We start from the raw sequence: 24,528 nt of genomic DNA, 5'->3' as shown, positions 1-24,528 counted from the left end.
TGACTTGAACATTGTATTACACTTCCTTTGGGGCTCAAAGAGTGCCTTTTCCAGGGAGAAACTGGCCCCTGCATGGTCTGCCTCAATGATGAGTATTTCAAGGTACATATCAAGTCATCTGGGCTTTAAGGTGCAGTGCTTCCTCAGGTGCCGAGGGAAGTGGCAGCTACAAGGCAACCTAGAGTTCCAGTAAAGATCTGGGTTTACAAATTTTAATCTGGATTGTCAGAATTCAGTTCTTCGTGATGCCAAGACAGAAGGGAGAGATAAAAATTGGAAATGTTAATTTGAAGGCCGTAGGCAGATATTAGAGAAAAACAAGAGTTAAAATTTGATAAGGTTTGGCAATGTGTGTAAGATGACAAGATCTGGTACAATTTACAGGCAGTAACGAAACTGTTTTTTCATATTTGTCAGTTACCTGCAGTTTACAAGAGGTTCAAACACAAAGAGTTCAAAGACAATGAACAGGACCAGAATCTGATAACCCACCAGGGTGTGCTATAGTTTTCCACTGAAACACAAAAATTCTCTCCACAGATACTTTCCCTTTTGATCAAGATAATCTCAAAGGACCAGACACAGTCGCTCACATCTGTAATCCCAGTACTTTAGGAGGCCGAGGTAGGAGAATTGCTTGGGGCCAGGAATTCAAAACCAGCCTGGGGCCGGGTGCCGTGGCTCACACCTGTAATCCCAGCACTTTGGGAGGCCGAGGCAGGCAGATCACGAGGTCAGGAGATCGAGACCATTCTGGCTAACATGGTGAAACCCTGTCTGTACTAAAAATACAAAAAAATTAGCCAGGCGTGGTGGCAGATGCCTGTAGTCCCTGCTACTCGGGAGGCTGAGGCAGGAGAATGGCGTGAACCCAGGAGGCAGAGCTTGCAGTGAGCTGAGATTGCGCCACTGCACTCCAGCGTCTCAAAAACAAACAAACAAACAAACAAACAAAAAAACAAAAAACCAGCCTGGGCAGCATAACAACACCTTCTTTCTCCAAAAAACAAAAATAAAAACAATACAAAAATTAGCTGACCATAGTGGCATGCACCTGTAGTCCTAGCTACTTGGAGGCTGAGGCAGGAGGATTGCTTGAGCCCAGGAGTTCAAGACTGCAGTGAGCTATGATTATACCACTGCACTCCAGCCTAGGCCACAGAGCCAGACCCTATCTCTTAAAAAAATTAAATAGATAAATAAGTAAATAAATAATCTCAAAGAAGGATTATTCTTGGTCAGAAAATAAAGTTGATATCATTAAATTCAACCTAATTATTTTAACACAGGCAGCAAGAATGGCGATTTAACATATTGGCTCTTCAAAGTTTGCTTTGTGGAAGATTTCATAAGGACGTTCAAAATGGACCTTTAAAAACCTCTTGAGGCTTGATTCTTCTGAGAGAGTATTTAAAAAATAAACAAACACAAACCTCTTGAAGTGAAGAAGCCAAGCCAAGAATTCACCATGAGATCTCACCTATATTAATCATAGATTTGAGTAAATTCCTCTCTTCTCGAGGTCACGCAAATAGTCTCGGTTTCCTTGGCCCACTAGCAAGAGAACTTCCTTATTCATCGGTAAGGCTGAGAACCCCATAAGACAACCCTGTAAAGTCAGCCTCAGTTCCTTAAGACTTACTGGCCATATCTTGATTCATTCTCAGATATGACATTCTGAACAAAGCCTTATTCAGAATGAGCTTTGTTGTATAACCAATGTTTCCAATTACCTCGTCTTAATAAGGAGAGCAGATTCTTACTGAACCTATGTAAATAACTATATTGCCATGGAAATAAAAGTATTCAATAAAAGTTTCCGAATTCCGGAGGAAACAGGAAGAAAAAGATAAATGTTTTGTTTTTATTAATCTACATTTTTTTAGATAATAGCTTAAAAGAGAAAGTAGCCCTCATGTCCAGAAAATAGAATGTTAAAGTATTAGCAGCATTCCAAACAAAACCCAAATCATTCCTCATAATTTTGCTCAGGCTTATTCTTGTTCTGTTCCATCTTGGGTTAGTAGCCTCATGAACCCGTTAGCTTCTTAATGAGAATGCAGGAAATCCTGGATGGTCCAATGGCATGGGCCCCAAGTTATTTAAGCAATACCATCATAAGCCTGTGCCCATGAGTACTCAGCATAGTCCTTTCCCGTGGGGCTCTGAGACCATCGTTTTTAATGTCAAAGCACTCTGGTTTGTAGCTGATTTGCAAGTGCTTTGCAGGAAGAATCAAAGTAAAACAACAACAACAAAAACTATCTCTAGAGGCCAAGAGACCAAAAATGACCATGGTTAACTTATTAATGATAATTTTTCAAAAGTGAAATATCTGATGAGTTCGTTACAAAAATAATGCAATTGACAAGGAAATTTGGTTGTTTCTGTGGCATTTAAAACAAAGCAGTGAATTTAAAATCAAAGTGACAGAAAATTTTTAAAGAAAACATAGGAGGTAACAGGATTGTAAAGAACCTTAATTCTTTCAAGAGTGAGAAGACTTTGTTCCTGTAAGTAATCAACGACCTGAAAAACTGAATGTAAAGCACAGAAAATTATTCTGATAAAATAGAATCATTGCCTTTTAGGCAGATTTCTCAGAAGGTAAAGAAAAATCTTAACAACCTCTTAAAAAGTACATAAATGATTCAAGAAAATTTTGTCATTTAACAGAAAGAAAAGCAGTTTTAATTTTGTATCAGCATAATATTTGATATCAAGGCTCTTAAGAAAATCTTGTAAATAAAGCCACTAAACCTTAGCCAGTTTCGACAATGGCAAATAAAATTCCCTTTCTGTGCACCTTCCACAGGTTTCTACATCCATTTAGGTTTTGTGCTACCTATTCTTCTTCCTCATTCTGGAACAGCTAGTCATTTTACTTTAGGACAAAACTATGCTCCTTTACCTTAAAAAAAGCACAACCTGAGTACCTTGCATACAAAGTTACTCTTCTTTGCAATATTTTTCCTAGAGAATCTCACTCAGAATATTAATCATAACTTTTTAACTTCTATTTCACAGAGATAGCTATGAGGTAAATACCTGTGAGCTGTCAGACACTACAATTTTGTAGCAAAGCTTATGAATATACACCTTACAATGTTTTATAGCTTAGATGTCCTTATAGTACAATTTCTCAATGTGGCAAAATACATACAGCCTTAAAATTATGCTTAGTGATTAACATTTTAATACTTTATCTTATTAGAAATGATCTAGATATTTAATGACTATCCATTAATTAACTTAAACTAGCATAAGTTTTAAGTTACTAAAAGATCTTAGAGACTGTCTTAAAGCTGACATACCACAAAACATAATTATTGTTGAAATGAAGTTTGTCAGAATAATAATTTAATTTAGTTAAACACACATCTCCCGTTTTCATCATCTTAAACATCTAGGAAACATAATACTAGTTTATTCAATCAGTAGAGCTGTCTAAATTCAGGAAGAATAAGCCCAAATAGAATATAAATGTATGCTTGCATTATGCTAAACTTGGATAACTCAGAAGACAGCTCTTTCTATCAAAAACAAATATTTAAGTAGTCTTTTTTTTAAAAAAAAGAGTTAACTAAATTTTTTGAATTTGAATTCTTAAAACATTTGCATTCATTTTTTATAAAAATACTTTTTAAAGTATTAGAAGCTCAATTCTACCACCAACAGGGTGGCTTAAAACAACAGAAATTTATTGTGTCATTTCTGGAGACCAGAAGACGAAGACTAAGGTATCGGCAGGACCATGGCCCCTCTGAAGGCTCTGGGGGAGGGTCTTTCTTTGCCTCTTCCTTGCTTCTCTGGTGGTTGCCCACAGTCCTTGGTATTCCTTGGCTTGTGGACACGTCACTCCAATATCTATTTCCTTTGTCACATGATGTCTCCCTATGTGTCTGACTATGTCCCCATTTCCCACTTCTCACAAGGACTCAGGTGATTGGATTAGGACCCACCCTAATCCAGCATGATCTCATCTGGATTATATCAGCAAGGCCTTGTTTCCAAATAGGGTCACATTCACAGGTACTGAGGACTTGGGCTTGAAAATGTCTCTAGAGGATGCAGTTCAACCCACAACAGCTAATAAGTGGTGGGCCTGGTGTTCTGAACACTCATCAGTCAGCTGCAGAGTGGAGTCTCCATGCCCCAGGGACCGGTAAAGATGACCCATTGGAAGTGTGGTAAGAAAATATTAGAATGTCTATTTATTTTTACATTTCTTCTTTTAAAAATTGTGTTTATATTTTATGATGTAAATGATATATTTACAATAGTATATGCATATGTTCTATAAATAAAAATACATATATTCAGTGGGTACTCAAAATTTTTTAATTGACCAGAGAATGGAAAAAAAAAGAAAGGCCGTATACCTATTCCACTCCTTCTCTCCCATCTATTAAACTGAGCGTCACTAGCATATCAGTTTCTCTTTTTCACAGTTGCCTCAGTAGAATAACATTCCACTGGGTGAGATTTGTAGTGAGGTATCCACCCCACCGACCACAGCATTTAGCTGAAAAAGGTTTAGTTTGACAAAAGAGCAGTTACTAGATCTGAGCCAGGGTGAGAAGTAGCTGGAACCTTAAGAATGAAGCAGTTGGCTGGGTGCAGTGGCTCACGGCTGTAATTCCATCACATTGGGAGACAGAGGCAAAGGGTCACTTGAGTCCAGGATTCAAGACCAGGCAAGACCTCATCTCTACAAAAAAAAAAAAAAAAAAATTTAGCTGAGTGCAGCGGCGCATGCCTATGGTCCCAGCTACTCAAGAGGCCAAGGTGGGAGGATTGCTTGAACTCAGGAGTTCAAAGCTGCAGTGGGCTATGATCATGATACTGCACTTCAGCCTGGGTGACAGAGTGAGTCCCTATCTCTACTGAAAAAGAAAAAAAGAAGCAATTGAACAATCTTTATGTATTTCAGTAACTTTTCTCTAATTGTCAGTTTTCTTTTTTATTTTTTGAGACAGAGTCTTGCTCTGTTACCTAGGCTGTAGTGCCATGGCATGATCTTGGCTCACTGCAACCTCTGTCTCCAGGGTTCAAGTGATCCTTCTACCTCAGCCTCCTGAGTAGCTGGGACTGCAGGCATGTGCCACCATACCTGGCTACTTTTCTGTATTTTTTTGGTAGATACTGGGTTTCACCATGCTGCCCAGGCTGGTCTCGAACTTCAGAGCTCAAGCCATCTGCCTGCTTTGGCCTTCCAAAGTGCTGGTATTACAGGCATGAGCCACCACTCCCAGCCACATAATTGTCAGTTTCTTTTAATACTTCAGACAGAACCAGTGTTTAATGTAATTAGGTATAAAGACATACTGTTAATATTATAAACAATTTGATGCCATTTATGGGGGAGGAGGGAAGGCACAGAATTTGGAATGTTTTGAAATATAAGTTTCCAAAAGACGAGAGCCACTGCAAACCAGAAGTAAAGTGAGGATTACACCTCCATTCTTACCACATGAATTTATGTATGATACAATCACAAGATCCAGCCTCCAACCCCCACATATACCTATATGTTTCCAGGAATTGTTTTGGGATCTCTAAGGGAAGCCAGCTGATATGCTCACAGGTAAACAAATTTTAAAAAGTTGATAACATGCATTTCAAAATCCATTTGTTGATAGATTTTTAAAATTGAGGAGTCAATATAAACAAGGTAAAATGTATAAATTTAAGAAGATATTCAGATGTCCATGGAAAATAATTGTTCAGAAGAGCAAAGGATAGTATAACATTAAATGAGTCATGGTGTCTTTTTGACATTCCTGATTTTTTGTATTATTATTATACTTCAAGTTCTAGGGTACATGTGCACAACATGCAGGTTTGTTACATAGGTATACATATGCCATGTTGGTTTGCTGCACCCATCAACTTGTGATTTACATTAGGTATTTCTCCTAATGCTATCCCTCCCCCAGGCTCCCACCCTCTCCCCGACAGGCCCTGGTGTGTGATGTTCCCTGCCGACATTCAGGATATTTTGTTGGTTGTTTAACTCTTCAAAAACTTGACATAAGGGTCTATTGATTGTGGAGGAACTGATCTCCTTCTCATGGGTTCTTTGAGCTCCTGTGTGGGCATAAGTATATCTTTGTTATAATTTGTTCCACCTGTGCCTGTCAATTTCTTTCCGCTTGCCTCCTCCCGTGACATTCTGGCTCATGTTTCTTCATAAAGCTCTAAGCCAGTTATTAATAACAGACCAGTGAGCCTCCTGATCCACCAAGACCATATGGTGTTTTTCATAAAAGAGAGAGGTCATTCCCTTGACTTTGGACTTCGCTTATTGAACCCCTGGACAGTAAGTGTTTTTTTTTTGTTTGTTTGTTTTGTTTTGTTTTTTAATGTAGCATTTTAAGACGTTGATTTTGGAGGAAAGTTTAGTGTGACTCTAAAGTTTATGTGCTTCTGATAGAGGGAGAACATAGTAGGCTAAAATTCACTAAGACTCATAAAGCCTATTTCCTATTCCCTGCAGCATCTCTCTGCTTTTTATAAGGCTGATTATAAAGAGAGACCAATGAATTAGATTTCTACTCCTCTCATTTTCTTTTGGTTAAATAAAGGCAGGAGGAGAAGCAAAGGATTAACGATATTTAAACTACTTGACCAAGACCTGTGGCTGCAGCTTGAGCTGTCTCCTTGTATTTTCTCTCCAAATAGAATTCCAGTGATTTCAAAGAGAATTTTCACATATGAAAAGTATATGTAGGGGATTGGGGGGAGGAGTAGTTGGACAAGAGACCTGGGCACTTTTGTTTTTTTCCCCCTTGTTCTAGGTTTGGATCAGAGAGGGCACCTGTCTTGTTCCATGGATTCATTGCTTCCTTGTTTTTTAGCCAGAGGCTTTGTCTTTGCAGCCTTCTTTATGCTGGTTGCTTCTGAGAGTCCTTCAAAGTAGGTCACTATGTTTTCTGTCTAGAAAAGGGGGACCCTGAAGCCCAGAAAGGCCAATGCCCCGCTTGGTTCTCTTGAGCAGGGTTAAAACCTGACACTCCAATCCTTCTTCAAGACCACAGACTAATATAGCTTTCTGCTTTGGTTATGTATGTTCAATTCTTGAACATGTGCACCAGGCTTCTAAATAAAATGTGTAAGGGAGGCATGACAGGGAACTAGAAGGAGGCAGATGTGGGCTTGTTGTTGAGCCCTGGCTTGGACCACATACAAGCTGTGTGATCCTAAGAAAGTACTCAACCACTCTGAGCCTCAGTTTGCTCATTTGTAAAATGAGAATCATAGTCTCTTTTACAACGTGGTGGGGTTTACTCAGTGTATATAAGAAGCCAAGTATAGTGACAGTGACTGTTATTTTAACAAATTTATAAATTCCTTCTTTGAATTTTTCCTGAATCTTCCTAATTATCTCTCATTTGTTTCCAATTTAAATCCAGAGCCTCCAAATATGGTTTTTGATGGGAAACATGAATTTAAACTGTAGAGGCGATATCTGACTTCTACTACTTTTAGTAACTTCATTTTTAGAATAGTGTAAACCATGCAAATGCTGAGGACAGGTGGATTGGAGGATGGTATACTGTTAGCAATCAAGACATGAAGTCTACAGCTAAGATCAGCGATGATGAGAAACCTCCCCAAACAACTTCAAAATATAAACTATTATTTCCATAAACGTATGTGCTCTATTATAATCAGCATTCTAACATTTTTCTTTTTGCTCTGTCTTTCTATGTTTCCAAAAGACTGGTTTCCACCCTTGCCACATTAGATTCTGTGTGTCTGGATAAGACAGAAAGAAGGATTGTCTCAATACCTGCTTTCCAAAGTGTTGCTCTGTAACTCAGGAGATATGATTGGATTTTTGTTTTCCTCTGTAAACTTTAATTGTGCAAATATGTATTTAATTCCTACCATGTGCAAGACACCATGTGCTAACCTAAAACGGGGTCTATAAAAGTCAGAATGGGCTTACTCATGGTTCAGTACTCCTCCTTGGGTATCACTTTTTTTTTTTTTTTTTTTTTTTTTGAGACAGAGTCTTACTCTGTCACCCAGGCTGGAGTGCAGTGGCTTGATATCACCTCACTGCAATCTCCACCTCCCGGGCTCAAGTGATTCTTCCACCTCAGCCTCCCGGGTACCTGGGACTACAGGTGTGCACCAACATGCCCAGCTAATTTTTTGTTATTATTTTTTTTTAGTAGAGACAGAGTTTTGCCATGTTGCCCAGCCTGGTCTCAAACTCCTGGGCTCAAGTGAACCACCGCCTTGGTCTCCCAAAGTGCTGGAATTATAGGTGTGAGCCACTGCACCTGGCCAAGTATCACCTTCTAAGTAATGACTTTGTGAAGAATAGAAGAGCAACACCTTAAAGTCACACCTCATCTGCCCAATGGAAAAAAATTGTCATTAAGCACTTACTTTGTTCCAAGCTCTGTGGAAAATGCTAGAGATATCATTTCTGCTCTAAAGGTGGTCATAGTCTGTCATTTAAACTTGAAATTCTATTCTCCAGCCTAACCATCTATTTTCAGCTAAACTTGACTCCAAAGAACAATCAGCTTGTTTCAGAAATCAGATCTGCACCTAAAAACATAAAGACATTGCCACCAGTGAATTTATACCAAGGAGTGTGTGTTGCAGGCCAAGTAGGCAGTTTAAAAGGTTTTGCCAAATGCCTTTGAATACTCAAAAAAGCCCAGAGATTTCCCCACTCCCCTCCATTCACCAACTCCAAATGGGAATGACACTCATTTGGATATCTGAGTTCTGCAGGTCAAAAAACACAAACAAGCCCCCCTAGTCCCATTTCTGCATCCTGCACCCGTTTCTGCATCCTGCACCCATTTCTGCATCCTCGCACCACTCAAAGGACAAGTGTCTGCTGGCACCGCTGTGTTGGGGCTCTCTGAGGAAGCCTCGCACAGCTGATCCCCAGCCAGGGCTCCGGGCATTTCATCCGGCTTTGTAAAAGTGCATCACAACTGTGATTCATGGAGAGGGCTGGAAAACTTGGCAGGGAGAAGGTTGATAACATTTTGATTATTTCAATTCCAGAATATTTCATAATGTTCAGTGCCCATAACTGAATAAATTCGTGTCATCTCAGGGGCAATGTATGATCTGTTTAGGGCAAGAATATGGCAGCTAGAAACGTTAACCTTCAAGAGTCCTGATAGTGGAGGATTAAGAAGTCATGTTTGTTCATATGTAGAAAACTTGTTCTTTTTAGGGCCACAACATTTACTTCAAACATTTGAGGCATGGCCATCAATGGCTTGGGAAAGCCAAAACTGAACAGATGTTGACCTAAAAAGAAAGCAAGTGGGCTGGGCGTGATGGCTCATGCCTGTAATCCCAGCATTTTGGGAGGCCAAGGAGGATGGATCACCTGAGGTCAGGAGTTCAACACCAGCCTGTCCAACATGGTGAAACCCTGTCTCTACTAAAAATACAAAAATTAACCGGTGTGGTGGCGGGAGCCTGTAATCCCAGCTACTCGGGAGGCTGAGGCAGGAGAATTACTTAAACCCAGGAGGCGGAGGTTGCAGTGAGCCAAGATTGCGCCATTGCACTCCAGCCTAGGCAACAAGAGCGAAACTCCGTCTCAAAAAAAAAAAAAAAAAAAAGAGAGAGAGAGCAAGGGAGCTTCCATTGAAGAGAAGAGAAACACAGTGGCTCCTGACAGGTCTGAAACCTGCTTTCTGACCTGGGGCGGGTGGGTGATCAGATGGACCCTCAGGAGTGCTGCCAGGTGAGCCAACACCCTGCTGCTCATGTGTCTGTGTGTCTGCCTCAGCTTCTCTGGGCTTTCCATCTCTTAAGGGCTATTTGTTTCCTCTCATCTAACTGAACCACTCCATCCCTCTTCATGGCTGGGCTGCAAGGAAGTGGCCATCTTTCTGAATCTGCTGCTTCACTTAACTAGGCACTATTTATTGAGTGTCAGGCAGCATGCTGGGTTCTTGGCTTACTTTTTTTGTTTGCTTGTTTTGTTTTGTTTTGTTTTTGAGACCCAGGCTGGAGTTTAGTGGCATGATCTCGGCTCACTGCAACCTCTGCCTGCCAGGTTCAAGCGATTCTTGTGCTTCAGCCTCCCGAGTAGCTGGGACTACAGGTGCGAACCACCACGCCCAGCTAATTTTTGCATTTTTAGTAGAGGCAGGGTTTTGCCATGTTGGCCAAGCTGATCTCCAACTCCTGACTTCAGGTGATCTGCCTGCCTTGGCCTCCCAGAGTGCTGGGATTACGGGTGTGAGCCACCATGCCTGGCCTCTTGGCTTACATTTTTACCAGTCCTGCAATATTGCAGTGGCTAAGGCCGTGGGCATTGGAGCCAAACAAATCTCCATAAAAATCCTTGGTCACCTCTTACTACGTGTGTAACGTTGGACAGCTATCTTAACCTCTCTGGGTTTCTGTATTTTTGAATAAGAAAATAGTGGTATGAATATTCCACCTCATAAAGTTTTATGAGATTAAAAATCAAAGTGTGTATAGAAGGCACTGAACTTTAGCTATGAATAAAGTCCTTTCAACCCCCCACAAGACAGATATTACTCTCTCTGTTCTCCAGATGAGGTGGCATCTGAGGTCAGGTGCTTTGTCCAAGGCTGCAGAGTTAATAGTGGTAAGAGCCAGGATCTCAAACTGGTTCCATCCGGTTCAGATCCTGTACTCTCTCCTCACTCCACCTTGCTGACTGATCATCTGTGACTAACATGTTTCTGTGTTCAGTCGAAGTCCACTTGTCAAATTCTCTGCCTTGTGGCCCTGACCTGCCACATTTTCTACTTTTCACTTGTGATTTGCTTTGATCTGGACTCTCTGGTTATACATGGGCTGGAATCAAAGATGTTGGAGGGTGATGAAGGTAGACTCTCCTCACATAGCTGACTGGTGAAATGCAGAATCCAGTCTATCATAAATGTCAGAAAATTGCTGAGGCAATTGTAGCACTAGCTTTGGAAAAAGTCACTGTGTGACCTCAGACAAGTCTCTGCACTTCTCTGGGCCTTGTTTGTCAAATGAGAAGTTTACAAAAGCTCCGATATCTTTTCTATACCAAGATTTCGTTAGTATTTCCAGTCTTTCCCTCTTGTTGTTTTTCTTAGCTGGAAAGAGAATAATTGACCTGAGATCATGTCTTAATCAGGAAACAAGGTGCAAGAATAATGCCTGCCATCATTTAAACATACAGCCATATGCATTATTTAATTCCTATACAAGCTTTCTATGATATAATGTTCACGTCATTGATAAGTTAATTTCTCAGATTTGTGTTAAATTTCCTTTCTCATATAATTCAACTTCGGGCAGAATTGAAGGGGACCTTAATGAGCTCAGAAAATGCAGCTTGAACTCAAATTTTAGAAGCTTACAGAACACAAAAAATCCATTTACCATTGCATATGCCCAAATTTTCCCAAATTACTCGAATTTGAGTTTAGTGAGGGCAAACCTCCACTATGCTGTAGAAACGGTGGCCATCCCAACAGATCATCCCATTCTAAAACCCTGCACGTCCTGTGCCAAGTTTTTCTTGCCTTCCAACAACTTGACTTGCTTCCCTAATTATAAGCAAAAAAAAAAAAAAAAAAAACAAAAGAAAAAGCATTAATAAGACATAGTTCTCATACGATTTCTCAAGTTTCTAAAAGACAGTTGTCTTGAACATAAACTTTCTGGGAAAGGGAGATGTTTTCCATAGGGAGACAAGTTGCAAGCACCCAACTTTGGGATTTTATTTTTAAAATTATTTGCTGGGAGAAGTAGACTTATTATGTATGTTTTTCTTGTTGTAATTGTCATTTGGACAAAGTGAACTTTCATTCTTTCCAGAAAGCTTCTGCTTTAAGTATAGTCAAGTCAGTATTTTTTGAGAACTAATTAGTGTCGGAGAGTGTGAGGCACTGGAATCCAGATTCCCCTACCTTCTAGGAAAGCATCACTGACTATAGGTTATCGCATGTAAACAACCATGATACAGTGTGGTCACTGGCAACATGTTACGGACAAGTCGGAAATACATTCTGCCTAAGGAAGTCAGATTGGATAACAGAGGAGGTGAGATTGAATCTCAAAGGATGAATAGGAGTTTAACAGTCTTGCCTGTTTAGGTGCTTAAAGAGAACTTGAGAAGAATGATTCATTCAAGTGCTACTGTCTAACAGTAATATGCTAAACTGTAATTAATAATAGACTATCACTTACTAAATGTTTACTTTCTAGGCACAAGCATTATCTCATTGAATTATCAGGCTACCCTAAGAAGCAGGTACCATTATCCCCACTTTATGGAAGTGCCAACTAAGGCACAGAGTTAATGTAACTTGCTTAAGGTCTCATGCACAGTGGCAGACCTGAGATTCAAACTCTGTCAGTCTGATTCTAGACCCATCTCTCAAACACCATGTCTTGGTAGCATTCTTATTATTTCTCAGCTTAGTTAATGTTAAGGAGGTCAAGGGGAGAAACTTGTTAGCCATAAGGTAACAAGTGGTTAAAAACAAATAACAATAAATATGAATAAAATAGGTAGTAAAATATAATAAAAATAAATAATAAAAACTGTACTTTTAGCTGGGCGCAGTGGCTCACGCCTGTAATCCCAGCACTTTGGGCGGATGAGGCGGACGGATCACCTGAGGTTGGGAGTTCAAGACCAGCCTGACCAACATGGAGAAACCCCAACTCTACTAAAAATACAAAAATTAGCCAGGCGTGGTGGTGCATGCCTGTAATCCTAGCTACTCAGGAGGCTGAGGCAGGAGAATCACTTGAATCCGGGAGGTGGAGACTGCAGTGTGCAGTGAGCCGACATCGTGCCATTGGACTCCAGCCTGGGCAACAAGAGCAAAAACAAAAAAACTGTACTTTCAGCTAAATTTGTTGTTAAATAGTGAGCTCACAGTTGTGATCTGGGCAATGTCCCATTTACAAAGGGCAGATTGTTTTGATGTGAATAAATTAGCAACTAACTGTTATAAAGTGAATTCCGGCAAATTTGGGGTTATCGGGGCCAGAGGGGTAACTGTCAGCCCTTGCATCCCATCCACAACCAGCTCACTTATATAGAAAGGATCCAGGACTGAAGAAGGAGCATGGCCATTAATAATTATGTGATGTTTCCATGCCAGTATAGTCCATTTCCATTATAATGTAGATCTTTTCAAAAGTAACTTTTCATTTTAAAACATGAATAAATCAGTATAGTTGAAAGAACATGGCATCTGGAAGCTGAAGTACTGGATTAGTTTCTAAACTATGGCACAGAATACTCAAAGTCCTTCATCTCCCAGTTGTGCATAAGCAGCGCCTGGCACATAATAGACCCTCAATAAATGGTGATTATTATAATATTATTTACTTAAGTGGCTTATTCAGCAGAAGTGGACAGATTTCAACTGTGTCTCATTTTTCAACATATGCCTCTAGGGAACTTCTATCAATATTATCTTAACTGTTAGACATTGATTGAAACAAGGAGAAGGATTAGAAAATTTTTATTAAAAAAGAAAATATTTTTGAAGTGTGACTGATGTGTTTAAGATTATAAACTTGAATCCAATGAAAATTTTTATTTTGAGTGAAAAAGAGACTTTGCAAAGTATATTCATTCTGTACTTTGTCCTAACCAAAAATCCACACTTAATAAAGAGAAATGTTAGAGGTTAGGAGAAATTGAGGAGAGTGTGAAGTCTCAGAACTTGTAATACTTTTATATAATAGAGGTATTTTGTTGTTGTTGTTGTTTTTTTGTTGTTGTGGTTTTTTTGCCAGGGGACCAAGCCATTTAGAAAATACATTGTTCTTATGGTCCCTGGAGTCAGAGTTGACTTCAAAGGCAAGGGCTTACAAACTGGTGGCAGAGTGAAGAACAGAGGGTACAATGAAGTCCAGCTCCTAGAAACCAGGGGTTCCTGCTACTCTCATTTGTCTATCTCTGTGGGATACCACTCCTCAACTATCTAATAAGCAATGAACAGGTCAATTTAAATTAGATTATTTGGACCTGAATCTTGATAGAATCAAAGGAAGAAATAAAAACTTATAAACTAGATGAGAGTATCCATTCTACTTTCAGTACAACAGTTTATAAAATAATAAAGTGACTCCCAATGGCCTCTAGAAATGAGGAAAAGAAAGGCAGAGGTGTTCACATGGTGGGGGGGGGTGGTGGGGGGGAATTATTTGCCGTCATCTGAAGTTTCAACATAAAAAAAATTTGACCCAAAGTAACCTCAGCTGTCATATCAGAAATGGAAGGTCATGTCATTTTAACTATGATGTTAAAACATTACGTTCGAGATAAGACCAAGGTCTTCAGATAAACACATTCAGTAAGTTGTAGCATAGTTTTTAAGGTGTCCTAACTTGTTTAAAATTTGTGTATATTTTTTGGTACATGTTTCTATCAGATAAAAACTAGGAAATATTTCATCCTGAAAATTACTGCTGTTAAATAGCTATTCTCTTCAACAAATGCCCCTTCGATCCTAAAGAAGAAACACTTACTACCATGATTCATTTTTTTATTTTTATTTTTATTTTTAGTATTTATTGATCATTCTTGGGTGTTTCTCGGAGAGGGGGTTTGGCAGGGTCATAGGACAATAGTGGAGGGAAGGTCGGCAGATAAACATGTGAACAAAGGTCTCTGGTTTTCCTAGGCAGAGGGCCCTGCCACAGTGTTTGTGTCCCTGGGTATTTGAGATTAGGGAGTGGTGATGACTCTTAATGAGTATGCTGCCTTCAAGCATCGTTTAACAAAGCACATCTTGCACCGCCCTTAATCCATTTAACCCTTAGTGGACACAGCACATGTTTCAGAGAGCACCGGGTTGGGGGTAAGGTTGTAGATTAACAGCATCCCAAGGCAGAAGAATTTTTCTTAGTACAGAACACAGTGGAGTCTCCTATGTCTACTTCTTTCTACACAGACACAGTAACAATCTGATCTCTCTTTCTTTTCCCCACATTTCCCCCTTTTCTATTAGACAAAACCGCCGTTGTCATCATGTCCCGTTCTCAATGAGCTGTTGGGTACACCTCCCAGACGGGGTGGCGGCTGGGCAGAGGGGCTCCTCACTTCCCAGACGGGGCGGCCGGGCAGAGGCGCCCCCCACCTCCCAGACGGGGCGGCGGGGCAGAGGCGCTCCCCACATCCCAGATGATGGGCGGCCAGGCAGAGATGCTCCTCACTTCCTAGACGGGATGACGGTCGGGAAGAGGCTCTTCTCACTTCCCAGACTGGGCAGCCGGGCAGAGGGGCTCCTCACATCCCGGACAATGGGCGGCCAGGCAGAGACGCTCCTCACTTCCTAGACGGGGTGGCGGCCGGGCAGAGGCTGCAATCTCGGCACTTTGGGAGGCCAAGGCAGGCGGCTGGGAGGTGGAGGTTGTAGCGAGCCGAGATCACGCCACTGCACTCCAGCCTGGGCAACATTGAGCACTGAGTGAGCGAGACTCAGTCTGCAATCCTGGCACCTCGGGAGGCTGAGGCTGGCAGATCACTCGCGGTCAGGAGCTGGAGTTGGAGACCAGCCCAGCCAACATGGCAAAACCCCGTCTCCACCAAAAAATACGAAAACCAGTCAGGCATGGCGGCACACGCCTGCAATCCCAGGCACTCGGCAGGCTGAGGCAGGAGAATCAGGCAGGGAGGTTGCAGTGAGTCGAGATGGCAGCAGTACAGTCCAGCCTCGGCTTGGCATCAGAGGGAGACCGTGCAAAGGTAGCAGTAGTGGTGGAGGTAGGAGGTAGGAGGTAGGAGGTAGAGGTGCCCCTGATTCATTTTCAATGTAAATCCAACCACCATGTGACTCATAATTTTAATCCACAGTAAAACCTGGGTGTGTTAGGAAACTTGTGATGAGACAAATTTGTGTCCTTCCAATTATTTAGATCTAGAAACAGACCTAACATCAAGGGCAAAAACCAAACAGGAACCCCTGGTTCCTGTTCCTCATGGTGGAAGAGATTTGCCTTATCATAGAAGTTACATACTTTCATTAAAATGTTTCATTGATAAATGTAATTTTCCTTTCATTCATATTTGTTATAATGATTGGTTTGACAAAAATAAAATCAGTATAAATTACTTTGAAATGTATCAGAGGCAGGAAGACTAACAGTAATGAGACTACTTTCCTTAGTGTTCTGAAGTTATATAGGCAATATCCTTTTAAATGAATGAATGTGAGAAATGGAAACAGCAAGGTGTGGTGGGGGGCGGGGGCGGGTGGCAGTGAGAAATGGAAACAGCAGAGGGAAAAGAAAATCACCCAAATTCCTTCCACCCAAACTTCACAACTATGGCCACTATTGACATTTGGATTTATTTCTCTCTGGTCTTTTATTTTGTTTAGTATTTTAATTATGAAGTCTAACATACATACAGAAAAGCACATGAAGGCCAGGTACAGTGGCTCATGTCTGTAATCCCACCACTTTGGGAGGCTGAGGCAGGAGGATCACTGGAGGCCAGGAGTTCAAGACCAGCCTGGGGAATATAGTGAGACCCTGTCTCTACAAAAATAAAAATAAACTACCTGGGTGTGGTTGCATGTGCCTGTGGCCCCAGCTACTCGTGAGGCTGAGGTGGGAGGATTGCTTGAGTCCAGGAGTTCAAGGCTGCAATGAAATAGGATTGTACCACTACACTCCAAGCTAGGATACAGAGTGAGACTCTCGAAAGAAAGCAAGCAAGAAGGAAGGAAGGAAGGAAAAGAAAGGGAAGGAAGGAAAAGAAAGGGAAGGAAGGAAGGAAGGGAAGGAAGGGAAGGGAAGGGAAGGAAGGAAAAGGAAGGGAAGGAAGGAAAAGAAAGGGAAGGAAGGAAAAGAAAGGGAAGGAAGGAAGGAAGGGAAGGAAGGAAGGGAAGGAAGGAAGGGAAGGGAAGGAAGGAAGGGAAGGGAAGGGAAGGAAGAAAGGAAGGAAATAAATCACATGAAGCTTCTATGTACAGTTTAATAAATAGTTAAAAAGTGATTGCTAGTATAACCACCACCCAGGACAAGAGATGAAACACTGTTGGAATCTCTTGCCTGTTTCCTTTCCCTATACTCCCTAAAGTCAGGACTACTCTGATTTTGTGGTAGCAAATCTCTTTCTTTTCTTGATAAATTTACCACTTGCATTACTGCCAACCATATATATACCCCTAAACCATGCACTTTAACTCTATTTTTCTAGTTTATATAAATGTACTTACGCTGTTGTCTTTTGTGTCTTGCTTTTTAAAATTCAATGCTATCTTTATTAGATTCACCTGTTTTTGTATTTTAAAATTCAATGGTATATTTGTAAGATTCATCTTTGTTTTTGTCTATAGCTGTAGTTTAATTTTTACTATTATATAATATTCCATTATATGACTATGCCACAATTTATCCATGTACTAATGGCATTTAAGTTGTTTCCATATTGAAGCTATTACGATGTTTGGATATGTGTCTTGGTAGGCAGATAGCCATGCATTCTGGTGGGGGATACACTTAGGAGTGTAATGGGTGGTTATAAGTAGGAGTTATAATCATATTTAAACATTTTAATATCATCAAGGTGCAGTGGCTCCCCAGCGCTTTGGGAAACTGAGGAGGGGAGGACCACCTGAGGCCAGCAGTTTGAGGCTGCAGTGAGCTAGAATCGCACTCCTGTTCTCCCAGGATTGCTTGAGGTCAGGAGTTTGAGACTAGCCTGGGCAACATAGCAGGACTCCGTCTCTACAAAAAATTAAAAATTAGCCAGGCAAGGCGGTGCACACCTGTAGCCGTAGCTACTCAGGAGCTGAGGAGGGAGGATTGAATGAGCCCAGGAGTTCAAGGTTACAGTGAGCTATGATCACACCACTACATTCCAGCCTGGGTAACAGAGCAAGCTCCTGTTTCAAAATAAGGAAATAGGTTGGGTGTGGTGGCTCACCTCTGTAATCCTAGCATTTTGGGAGGCTGAGGCAGGTGGACTGCTTGAGCTCAGGGCTTCAGTATCAGCCTGGGCAACGTGGCAAAATCCCATCTCCACAAAAAAATACAAAAAATTAGCTAGGCATGGTGGCACACACCTGTAGTCCCAGCTACGCAGGAGGCTGAGGTGGGAGCATCGCTTGAGCCTGGGAGGTCGAGCCTGTAGTGAGCCATATTTGTGCCACTGCACTCCAGCCTAGGTGACAGAGTGAGATACTATCTCAAAAAAATTAAAAATACAATAAAGAAGTAAATAAAAAATTAAAATAAAAAAGGTACAGTAAAAATGTGGTATAAAAGATAAACAGTGGTACACCTGTATAGGGCACTTCCCATGAATGGAGCTTGCAGTCACTGAGTGAATGGTGAGTGAATGTAAAGGCCTAGGACATTCCTGTACACTACTCTAGACTTTGTGAACACTGTACACTTAGGCTACACTAAATTTATTTATCATTTCTTTCTTTCATCAGTAATAAATTTTCAGAATAAAGAAATAGGCTGGGACTGGTGGCTCACCTCTGTAATCTCAGCACTTTGGGAGGCTGAAGCAGACGGATCACCTCAGGGGAGGAGCTCAAGACCAGCCTGGCCAACATGGTGAAACACCGTCTTTACTAAAAATATAAAAATCAGCCAGATTTGCTAGTGCATTCCTGTAATCTCAGCTACTCGGTAGGCTGAGGCAGGAGAATTGCATGAACCCAGAAGGCAGAGGTTGCAGTGTGCTGAGATCGCGCCATTGCACTCCAGCCTGGGCGATAAGAGCGAGACTCTGTCTCAAAAAGAAAGAAAGAAAGAAAGAAAACAAAGAAAAAGAAAAAAATTAAATTTCATATACTCTAATTTTTTACTTTATAAACTTTTTAATTTTCTTAATGTTTTGACTCTTTCATAATAATAATAATACTTAGCTTAAAGCACAAACACATTGTATGGCTGTACACAAACATTTTCTTTCTTTATATCCTAATTCTATAAGCTTTTTTCTATTAAAATTTTTATTTTTTTTTTCGTATAAGACACAAACACACACATTAGCCTAGGTCTGCACAGGGCCAGGATCATTAATATCACTGTCGTCCACGTCCGCATCTTGTCCCACTGGAAGGTCTTCAGGGACAATAGCATGCATGGAGCTGTCATCTCCTGTGATAATGATGCCTTCTTCTGGAATACCTCAAGGACCTACCTGGGGCTGTTTTACAGTTAACTTTTAAAAAGATAAGTACAAGGAGTGCACTCTAAAATAATAAAAAGTATAGTATAGTCAATACAACTATTAACACAGTCATTTTTTATCATTATCAAGTATTATGTACCATACATCATTGTACATGCTGTGGTTTCACAGGACTGGCAGTGCTGTAGGTTTGTTTATAGCAGCATCACCACAAACACACGAGTAATGCATTGTGCTATGACATTATAACAACTATGACTTCACTAAGACATAGGAATTTTACAACTCTGTTATAATCTTTTTTTTTTTTTTAAGATGGAGTCTCACTCCGTCGCCCAGGCTGGAGTGCAGTGGCGCGATCTCAGCTCACTGCAGCCTCCACCTCCTAGGTTCAAGCAATTCTCTGCCTCAGCCTCCCAAGTAGCTGGGATTACAGGCGCCTGCCACCACGCCCGGCTAATTTTTGTATTTTTAGTATAGACAGGGTGTCACCATCTTGGCCAGGCTGGTCTTGAACTCCTGACCTTGTGATCCACCCGCCTTGGCCTCCCAAAGTGCTGGGATTACAGGCGTGAGCCACTGTGCCTGGCTAACTCTGTTATAATCTCATGGGGCTACTGCCAGTCCTTCATTGACTCAAGTCATTATGCAGTGTGTGACTGCACGTGGTTAAAGGAGACAGCAATCAGATTTTATAGCCTTGTCTTTTGTAATAAATTCACTCCATTTTCTAATTTGTTTGTAAAAATGATACAAAATATTAAAACATAATACAGTTGGCCCTCCAGATCCATGGGTTCCATATCCATGGATTCAACCAACCACAGATTGAAAATATTTTGAAAAAACTATGTATCCCTATTGCATATGTACAGACTTTTTTTCTTGTCATTGTTTTGTATACAATACAGCATAACAGCTATTTACATAGCACTTATATTGTATTAGGTATTATAAGTAACGTATGGAGATGATTTACAGCATATGGGAGGATATGTGTAGTTTATATGTAAATACTATGCCATTTATATCAGGGACTTGAGCATCTATGGATTTTGGTATCCATGGTTACTGTATCTGTGGGGTATTCTAGAACTAATCCCCCATGGGTACTGAGGGATGACTGTACTTAAAAAATAGGCACACAATCTCATGAGTTATGGTCACTTACATACGAAGGCTTTTCTGGTTGTAATTGTTGTTTTGTCATGAAGATATTAAAGCCTTGGTTTCAGATAATTTTTAGGGAATTATTTCTTTTCTTTTCTTTTCTTTTTTTTTTTGAGATGGAATCTCCCTCTGTCGCCCAGGCTGGAGTGCAGTGGCACCATCTCGGCTTACCGCAACCTCCGCCTCCTGGGTTCAGACAATACTGCTGCCTTGGCCTCCTGAGTAGCTGGGATTACAGGTGTGCACCACCATGCCTGGATAATTTTTTTGTATTTTTAGTAGAGATGGGGTTTCACCATATTGGTCAGGCTGGTCTCGAACTCCTGACCTTGTGATCTGCCCGCTTTGGCCTTCCAAAGTGCTGGGATTACAGGCGTGAGCCACCGTGCCCGGTCGAGAATTACTTCTTTAAAAAGTGTGGTGAATGTTTGCCCCACCAGGAAAATCCTAGAATTTAGCTTAATCTTTCTGTCCAATGTTCAGTTTTAAGCTCTACAATTCTGGGATAAACAGAAATTAAAGTGTCATATTTTCAAAAGTTCACTCTTAGACATCTCCTTCCAATCTAGTTTTGAAAACAATTTTGGAAGTTTTTCTGTGTAGGCTCCCTGCCCCTCCACTTCCTACACTACCTCACTGTCCAGTAAAACTTTTTGCTATGATTTGACACAGGAATCAAGGTTGCTAAGAGACCACCTGTGCTGAATGCACTTTGTTCTGGCAAGAGCAGAAAACTGAGAAGCCGTGTTACCTACCACTACCTGGGATTAATTCAGGTGAGAAATGGGTCTCTACTCACTCCTCATTCCTCACTAATTGTCTATTCCCCTCCTCACTTCTTATTTCAGTCTCTCTCTTACTCTTTTTGGAGAGAGTTGAAGGTACCCCTGGGAGCCACAGACTGAAGAAACACAAGCTGGAGTTTGAGGTTTCTGGAGAGAAGGAAAATCACTTTGCAAACCCATGTATTATTTTTGCTCCTTGTTGCTGAAACACAGGCAAAAGGAATTGTTGCATGCAGGGAAAATTCTAGGTGTTTCTTTTGCTAATGATTATTGTATAATTTGGGGCAAGTAATTCCCTTCTCTAGGAATGGAGCAATTTATTACAGAAATTATCAAGATAGCTCAAAATGGGAGTAGATAACACTGGCAGAGTACTCATTTCTTTCCCCTTCTCTTTTTCTTATTCTCTCTTAAAAGTCTACCTGCCTTTTTTATTTTGGGGTGAAAATAGTAGATGAAATATTTTACTACCCAAATCTTGCCACCTTTTTGATACTGACGTTCATTTTAAGTTGAGTATATATGGGGAACTTTGGTGTAAGGCTTTGAAAACCACTTATTTGCCTTTACATCCCCTGTAAAAGGGATTAAGAATGGTTCTAAATGTCCTGCCTAACAGACATTTGGTAAACAGTTCCAACAATGTGGAATGCAGACCACAAATTCCAGGTAGTTTTTAAAACCTGTTTTATTAATACAGAAATGTGGAGGAAATTAAATGTTTGATGTCTTAGTAAGTAACCAAAACATGACAGACAGGATCTTGAGGAAAGAAAAATATCTTTTTTTTTTTTTTTTTTTTTGATCAGTACCTGCCTTTTTTCATGTCTTCAAATTCTCACTTCCTGGTAACACCAATAGTACAAGTTAGAGGAATAGCAGCTTCACCAATGCCAATAAAAATGATTGAAATGACTGCAGATACTTGATAAATAAACTTACTACAGATAACATGAAAAGAGAATGGCCACTATGAAAGTTCCTTGAGCTGTTTGTTTTAGAAAGAAAGGCAAGTTTGGCATAGAGAAAAGCCTGTGATTTTGACAGAAAGTGGTCAAAATAAATGGGAGAAAAATATTTTATTTCATTGATTGGTTACAAATAGGTGTGGCATATTCCCTGGAAGACTTACCTTGTTCACTATCTTTTTATAGTGGAAATATTAGATTGAGTTGAAAGAATCAGTATTATAAATGTGTTCATTTGAAGATACTTTTCTCTTTTTTCCTAGGGAGCGGGAGAATTCTGGATATGACTGGTAAAAACTGGATATTAATTTCTACTACTATTCCCAAAAGTCTAGAAGATGAAATTGTGGGAAGACTTCTAAAAATTTTGTTTGTTATCTTTGTTGACTTAATTTCTATTATATATGTTGTGATAACTTCTTAGAAAGCTGACTTCCTTTCCATGTACATTTCAAACTGAATTACAGTGAATAAAAATTTGTATTTTAACTTGTTGAGTGACTCACGTTTTATGACATTGCCAATTTACTCTAGAAGCCAACAGGACACTGCAATACAAACAACATTGTGTATTGTTTAGTTCTTTATGGCTTATGAAACATTCACATATACTGAAGTGAATTTTTTTCCCCAAAAACATCTATCCTACTGAGTCATGAAACTTCTAGATTTTTGGCCAGGTGTGGTGGCTCACACCTGTAATCCCAGCACTTTGAGAGGCCCAGGTAGGCAGATCCCTTGAGTGCAGGAGTTTGATACGGGCCTGAGCAACCTGAGAAAATCCCATCTCTACTAAAAATAAAAATTAAAAAAATTTGACAGGCATGGTGGTGCATGCCTGTATAGTCCCAGATACTCATACTCGGGATGCTGAGGTGGGAGAATCGCCTGAGTCCAGGAAATCAAGTTTGCAGTGAGCTGTGATCACACCACTGCACTCCAGCCTGGGTGAAAGAGAGAGACCCAGTCTCAAAACAAAAACAAACAAACAAACAAACAACTTCTGGATTTTTTTAACATAGTCGTTATTTGGTGTATTGACTAACATTTATACGTGAGATTGTGAGTGAAGTTGATTTTTTAGGATGTGTACCTATGTGACATTTTATATAATTCTATTTTTAACATACCAAGTTTAACATTCCAGTAGCATAATCTTTACATATGCTGTACCAATTTTCTTATACACATATTTCATCTGTTTGTAGGTGGATTATTTTTCTTAACCCTGGGCAATTGGATAAGTGAGAAATATTTCTATCAACAAAGACTTAGGAATGAAAATACTTAGAAGAGATTCTTTTAGGAAAACAACTTATAAGAAAGGAGAGAAGGCAGAGTATAACCTATGTTGATTTCCTATTTGGGACTAAATGCTCACTCTATGTCATTGAATGTAAGGCTTACAATAACCCTAGGTGGCAGGCACTTCTTGCCTCCATTTTACAGATGAAGAAACTGAATCTTGGAAGAATTGTGCCAGTTTGAGGCCAACACTAGGAAGTGTCTGGAACCGGATCCGGAGGCTTCATAATCTATATGTTGCCTCCAAAGGTAAATAATAACTTTATAAGACAAGTGTAGTTAAAAACCAATCTGTAGAGCTAAACTCTTTTTCTTACAGTAATTCTTTATTCAAGTTCCTCTTGCTGTATTTAATATTGCCTCTGTTTTCTTATTCCATATTTAAACATTTTTTTTTATCAAGAAGAAAGATCAAGTTTACTTTTTTCTTATGTCCCACTCGAAAATGTGTTCTCTTCCCCTGTTTTCTCCATTTCCGCTTTATCTCACAGGGTTAAAATATAACTGTTGAACTTCTACTTTTTAAGCTTTTGAAAAACAAATGACTCTCTGTCCTTTAGACTTTTTGAGTTCTTACTTTGGACATACATACTCAACAAAATTCTGAGTTCTTCTATGTGATAATTGTTTTCTTTGATTTGGTCCAATCATTAATGCAAGGTTTCATAAGAGATCTAATTAAGTGTGAAAGGAATCTGGACCTTTGAGACATATCCTTTAACCAGCTCTTACTTAACCTGTCAGCAGTGTTGTATATTTAACCACAAACCAAATAGAGTCAAACTGAGTGTTAATTGAAAACAGTAGCAGAACGTCCTATTCTTCCTCTACACTATATTATTAGACCATACCTTTGGGGTATAAGGACCACCTCCTGTTGATGTGATGTGCTTCTCCTCAAACCCCTATATTTGAGATTTGTTGGAACCCATTATCAGGTTACTCCTGTTTTCAGGCAGTTGTTTCTTTTCTCTGGGAACTTCCAGGCAGTAGACAAGGTGGTCCGAATCATCTATTCTGAAGCCAGACTGCTTGGGTCACTTCCTATAGTTTGACAGCCCTATGTCTCAGCTTCCTTACTTATAAAATGAGAGCCTAGCTCATAGGGTTGTAGAGAAAATGAAATGAGGTAACTGATGCAAAGTGCTTAGTACAGTCCCTGGCATATGGG

At 40.1% G+C, this 24,528-nt stretch overlaps 1 protein-coding gene across 2 annotated transcripts; it reads left to right on the top strand.

Moving 5' to 3' along the window:
• Window positions 1-5,723: 5,723 nt before the first annotated feature.
• MRLN (myoregulin) lies at window positions 5,724-22,546 on the top strand. Of its 2 annotated transcripts, none has more exons than XM_014346452.4 (3): window positions 5,724-6,322; window positions 20,972-21,075; window positions 22,316-22,546. In XM_014346452.4, exon 3 carries the CDS (start codon window positions 22,336-22,338, stop codon window positions 22,474-22,476), a length of 141 nt encoding a protein of 46 aa, XP_014201938.1. In that variant the 5' UTR covers window positions 5,724-6,322; window positions 20,972-21,075; window positions 22,316-22,335; the 3' UTR covers window positions 22,477-22,546. The 2 variants fall into 2 exon arrangements, with proteins under 2 accessions (XP_014201938.1, XP_057154880.1); XM_057298897.2 differs by lacking the exon at window positions 5,724-6,322 and adding an exon at window positions 17,459-20,537.
• Window positions 22,547-24,528: the final 1,982 nt, after the last annotated feature.

Source organism: Pan paniscus, chromosome 8 (assembly GCF_029289425.2).
Source record: "Pan paniscus chromosome 8, NHGRI_mPanPan1-v2.0_pri, whole genome shotgun sequence".
NCBI lineage: Eukaryota > Metazoa > Chordata > Mammalia > Primates > Hominidae > Pan > Pan paniscus.
Note: the sequence above shows the minus strand (reverse complement) of the source record. Positions and strands in the feature narration are given on the sequence as shown.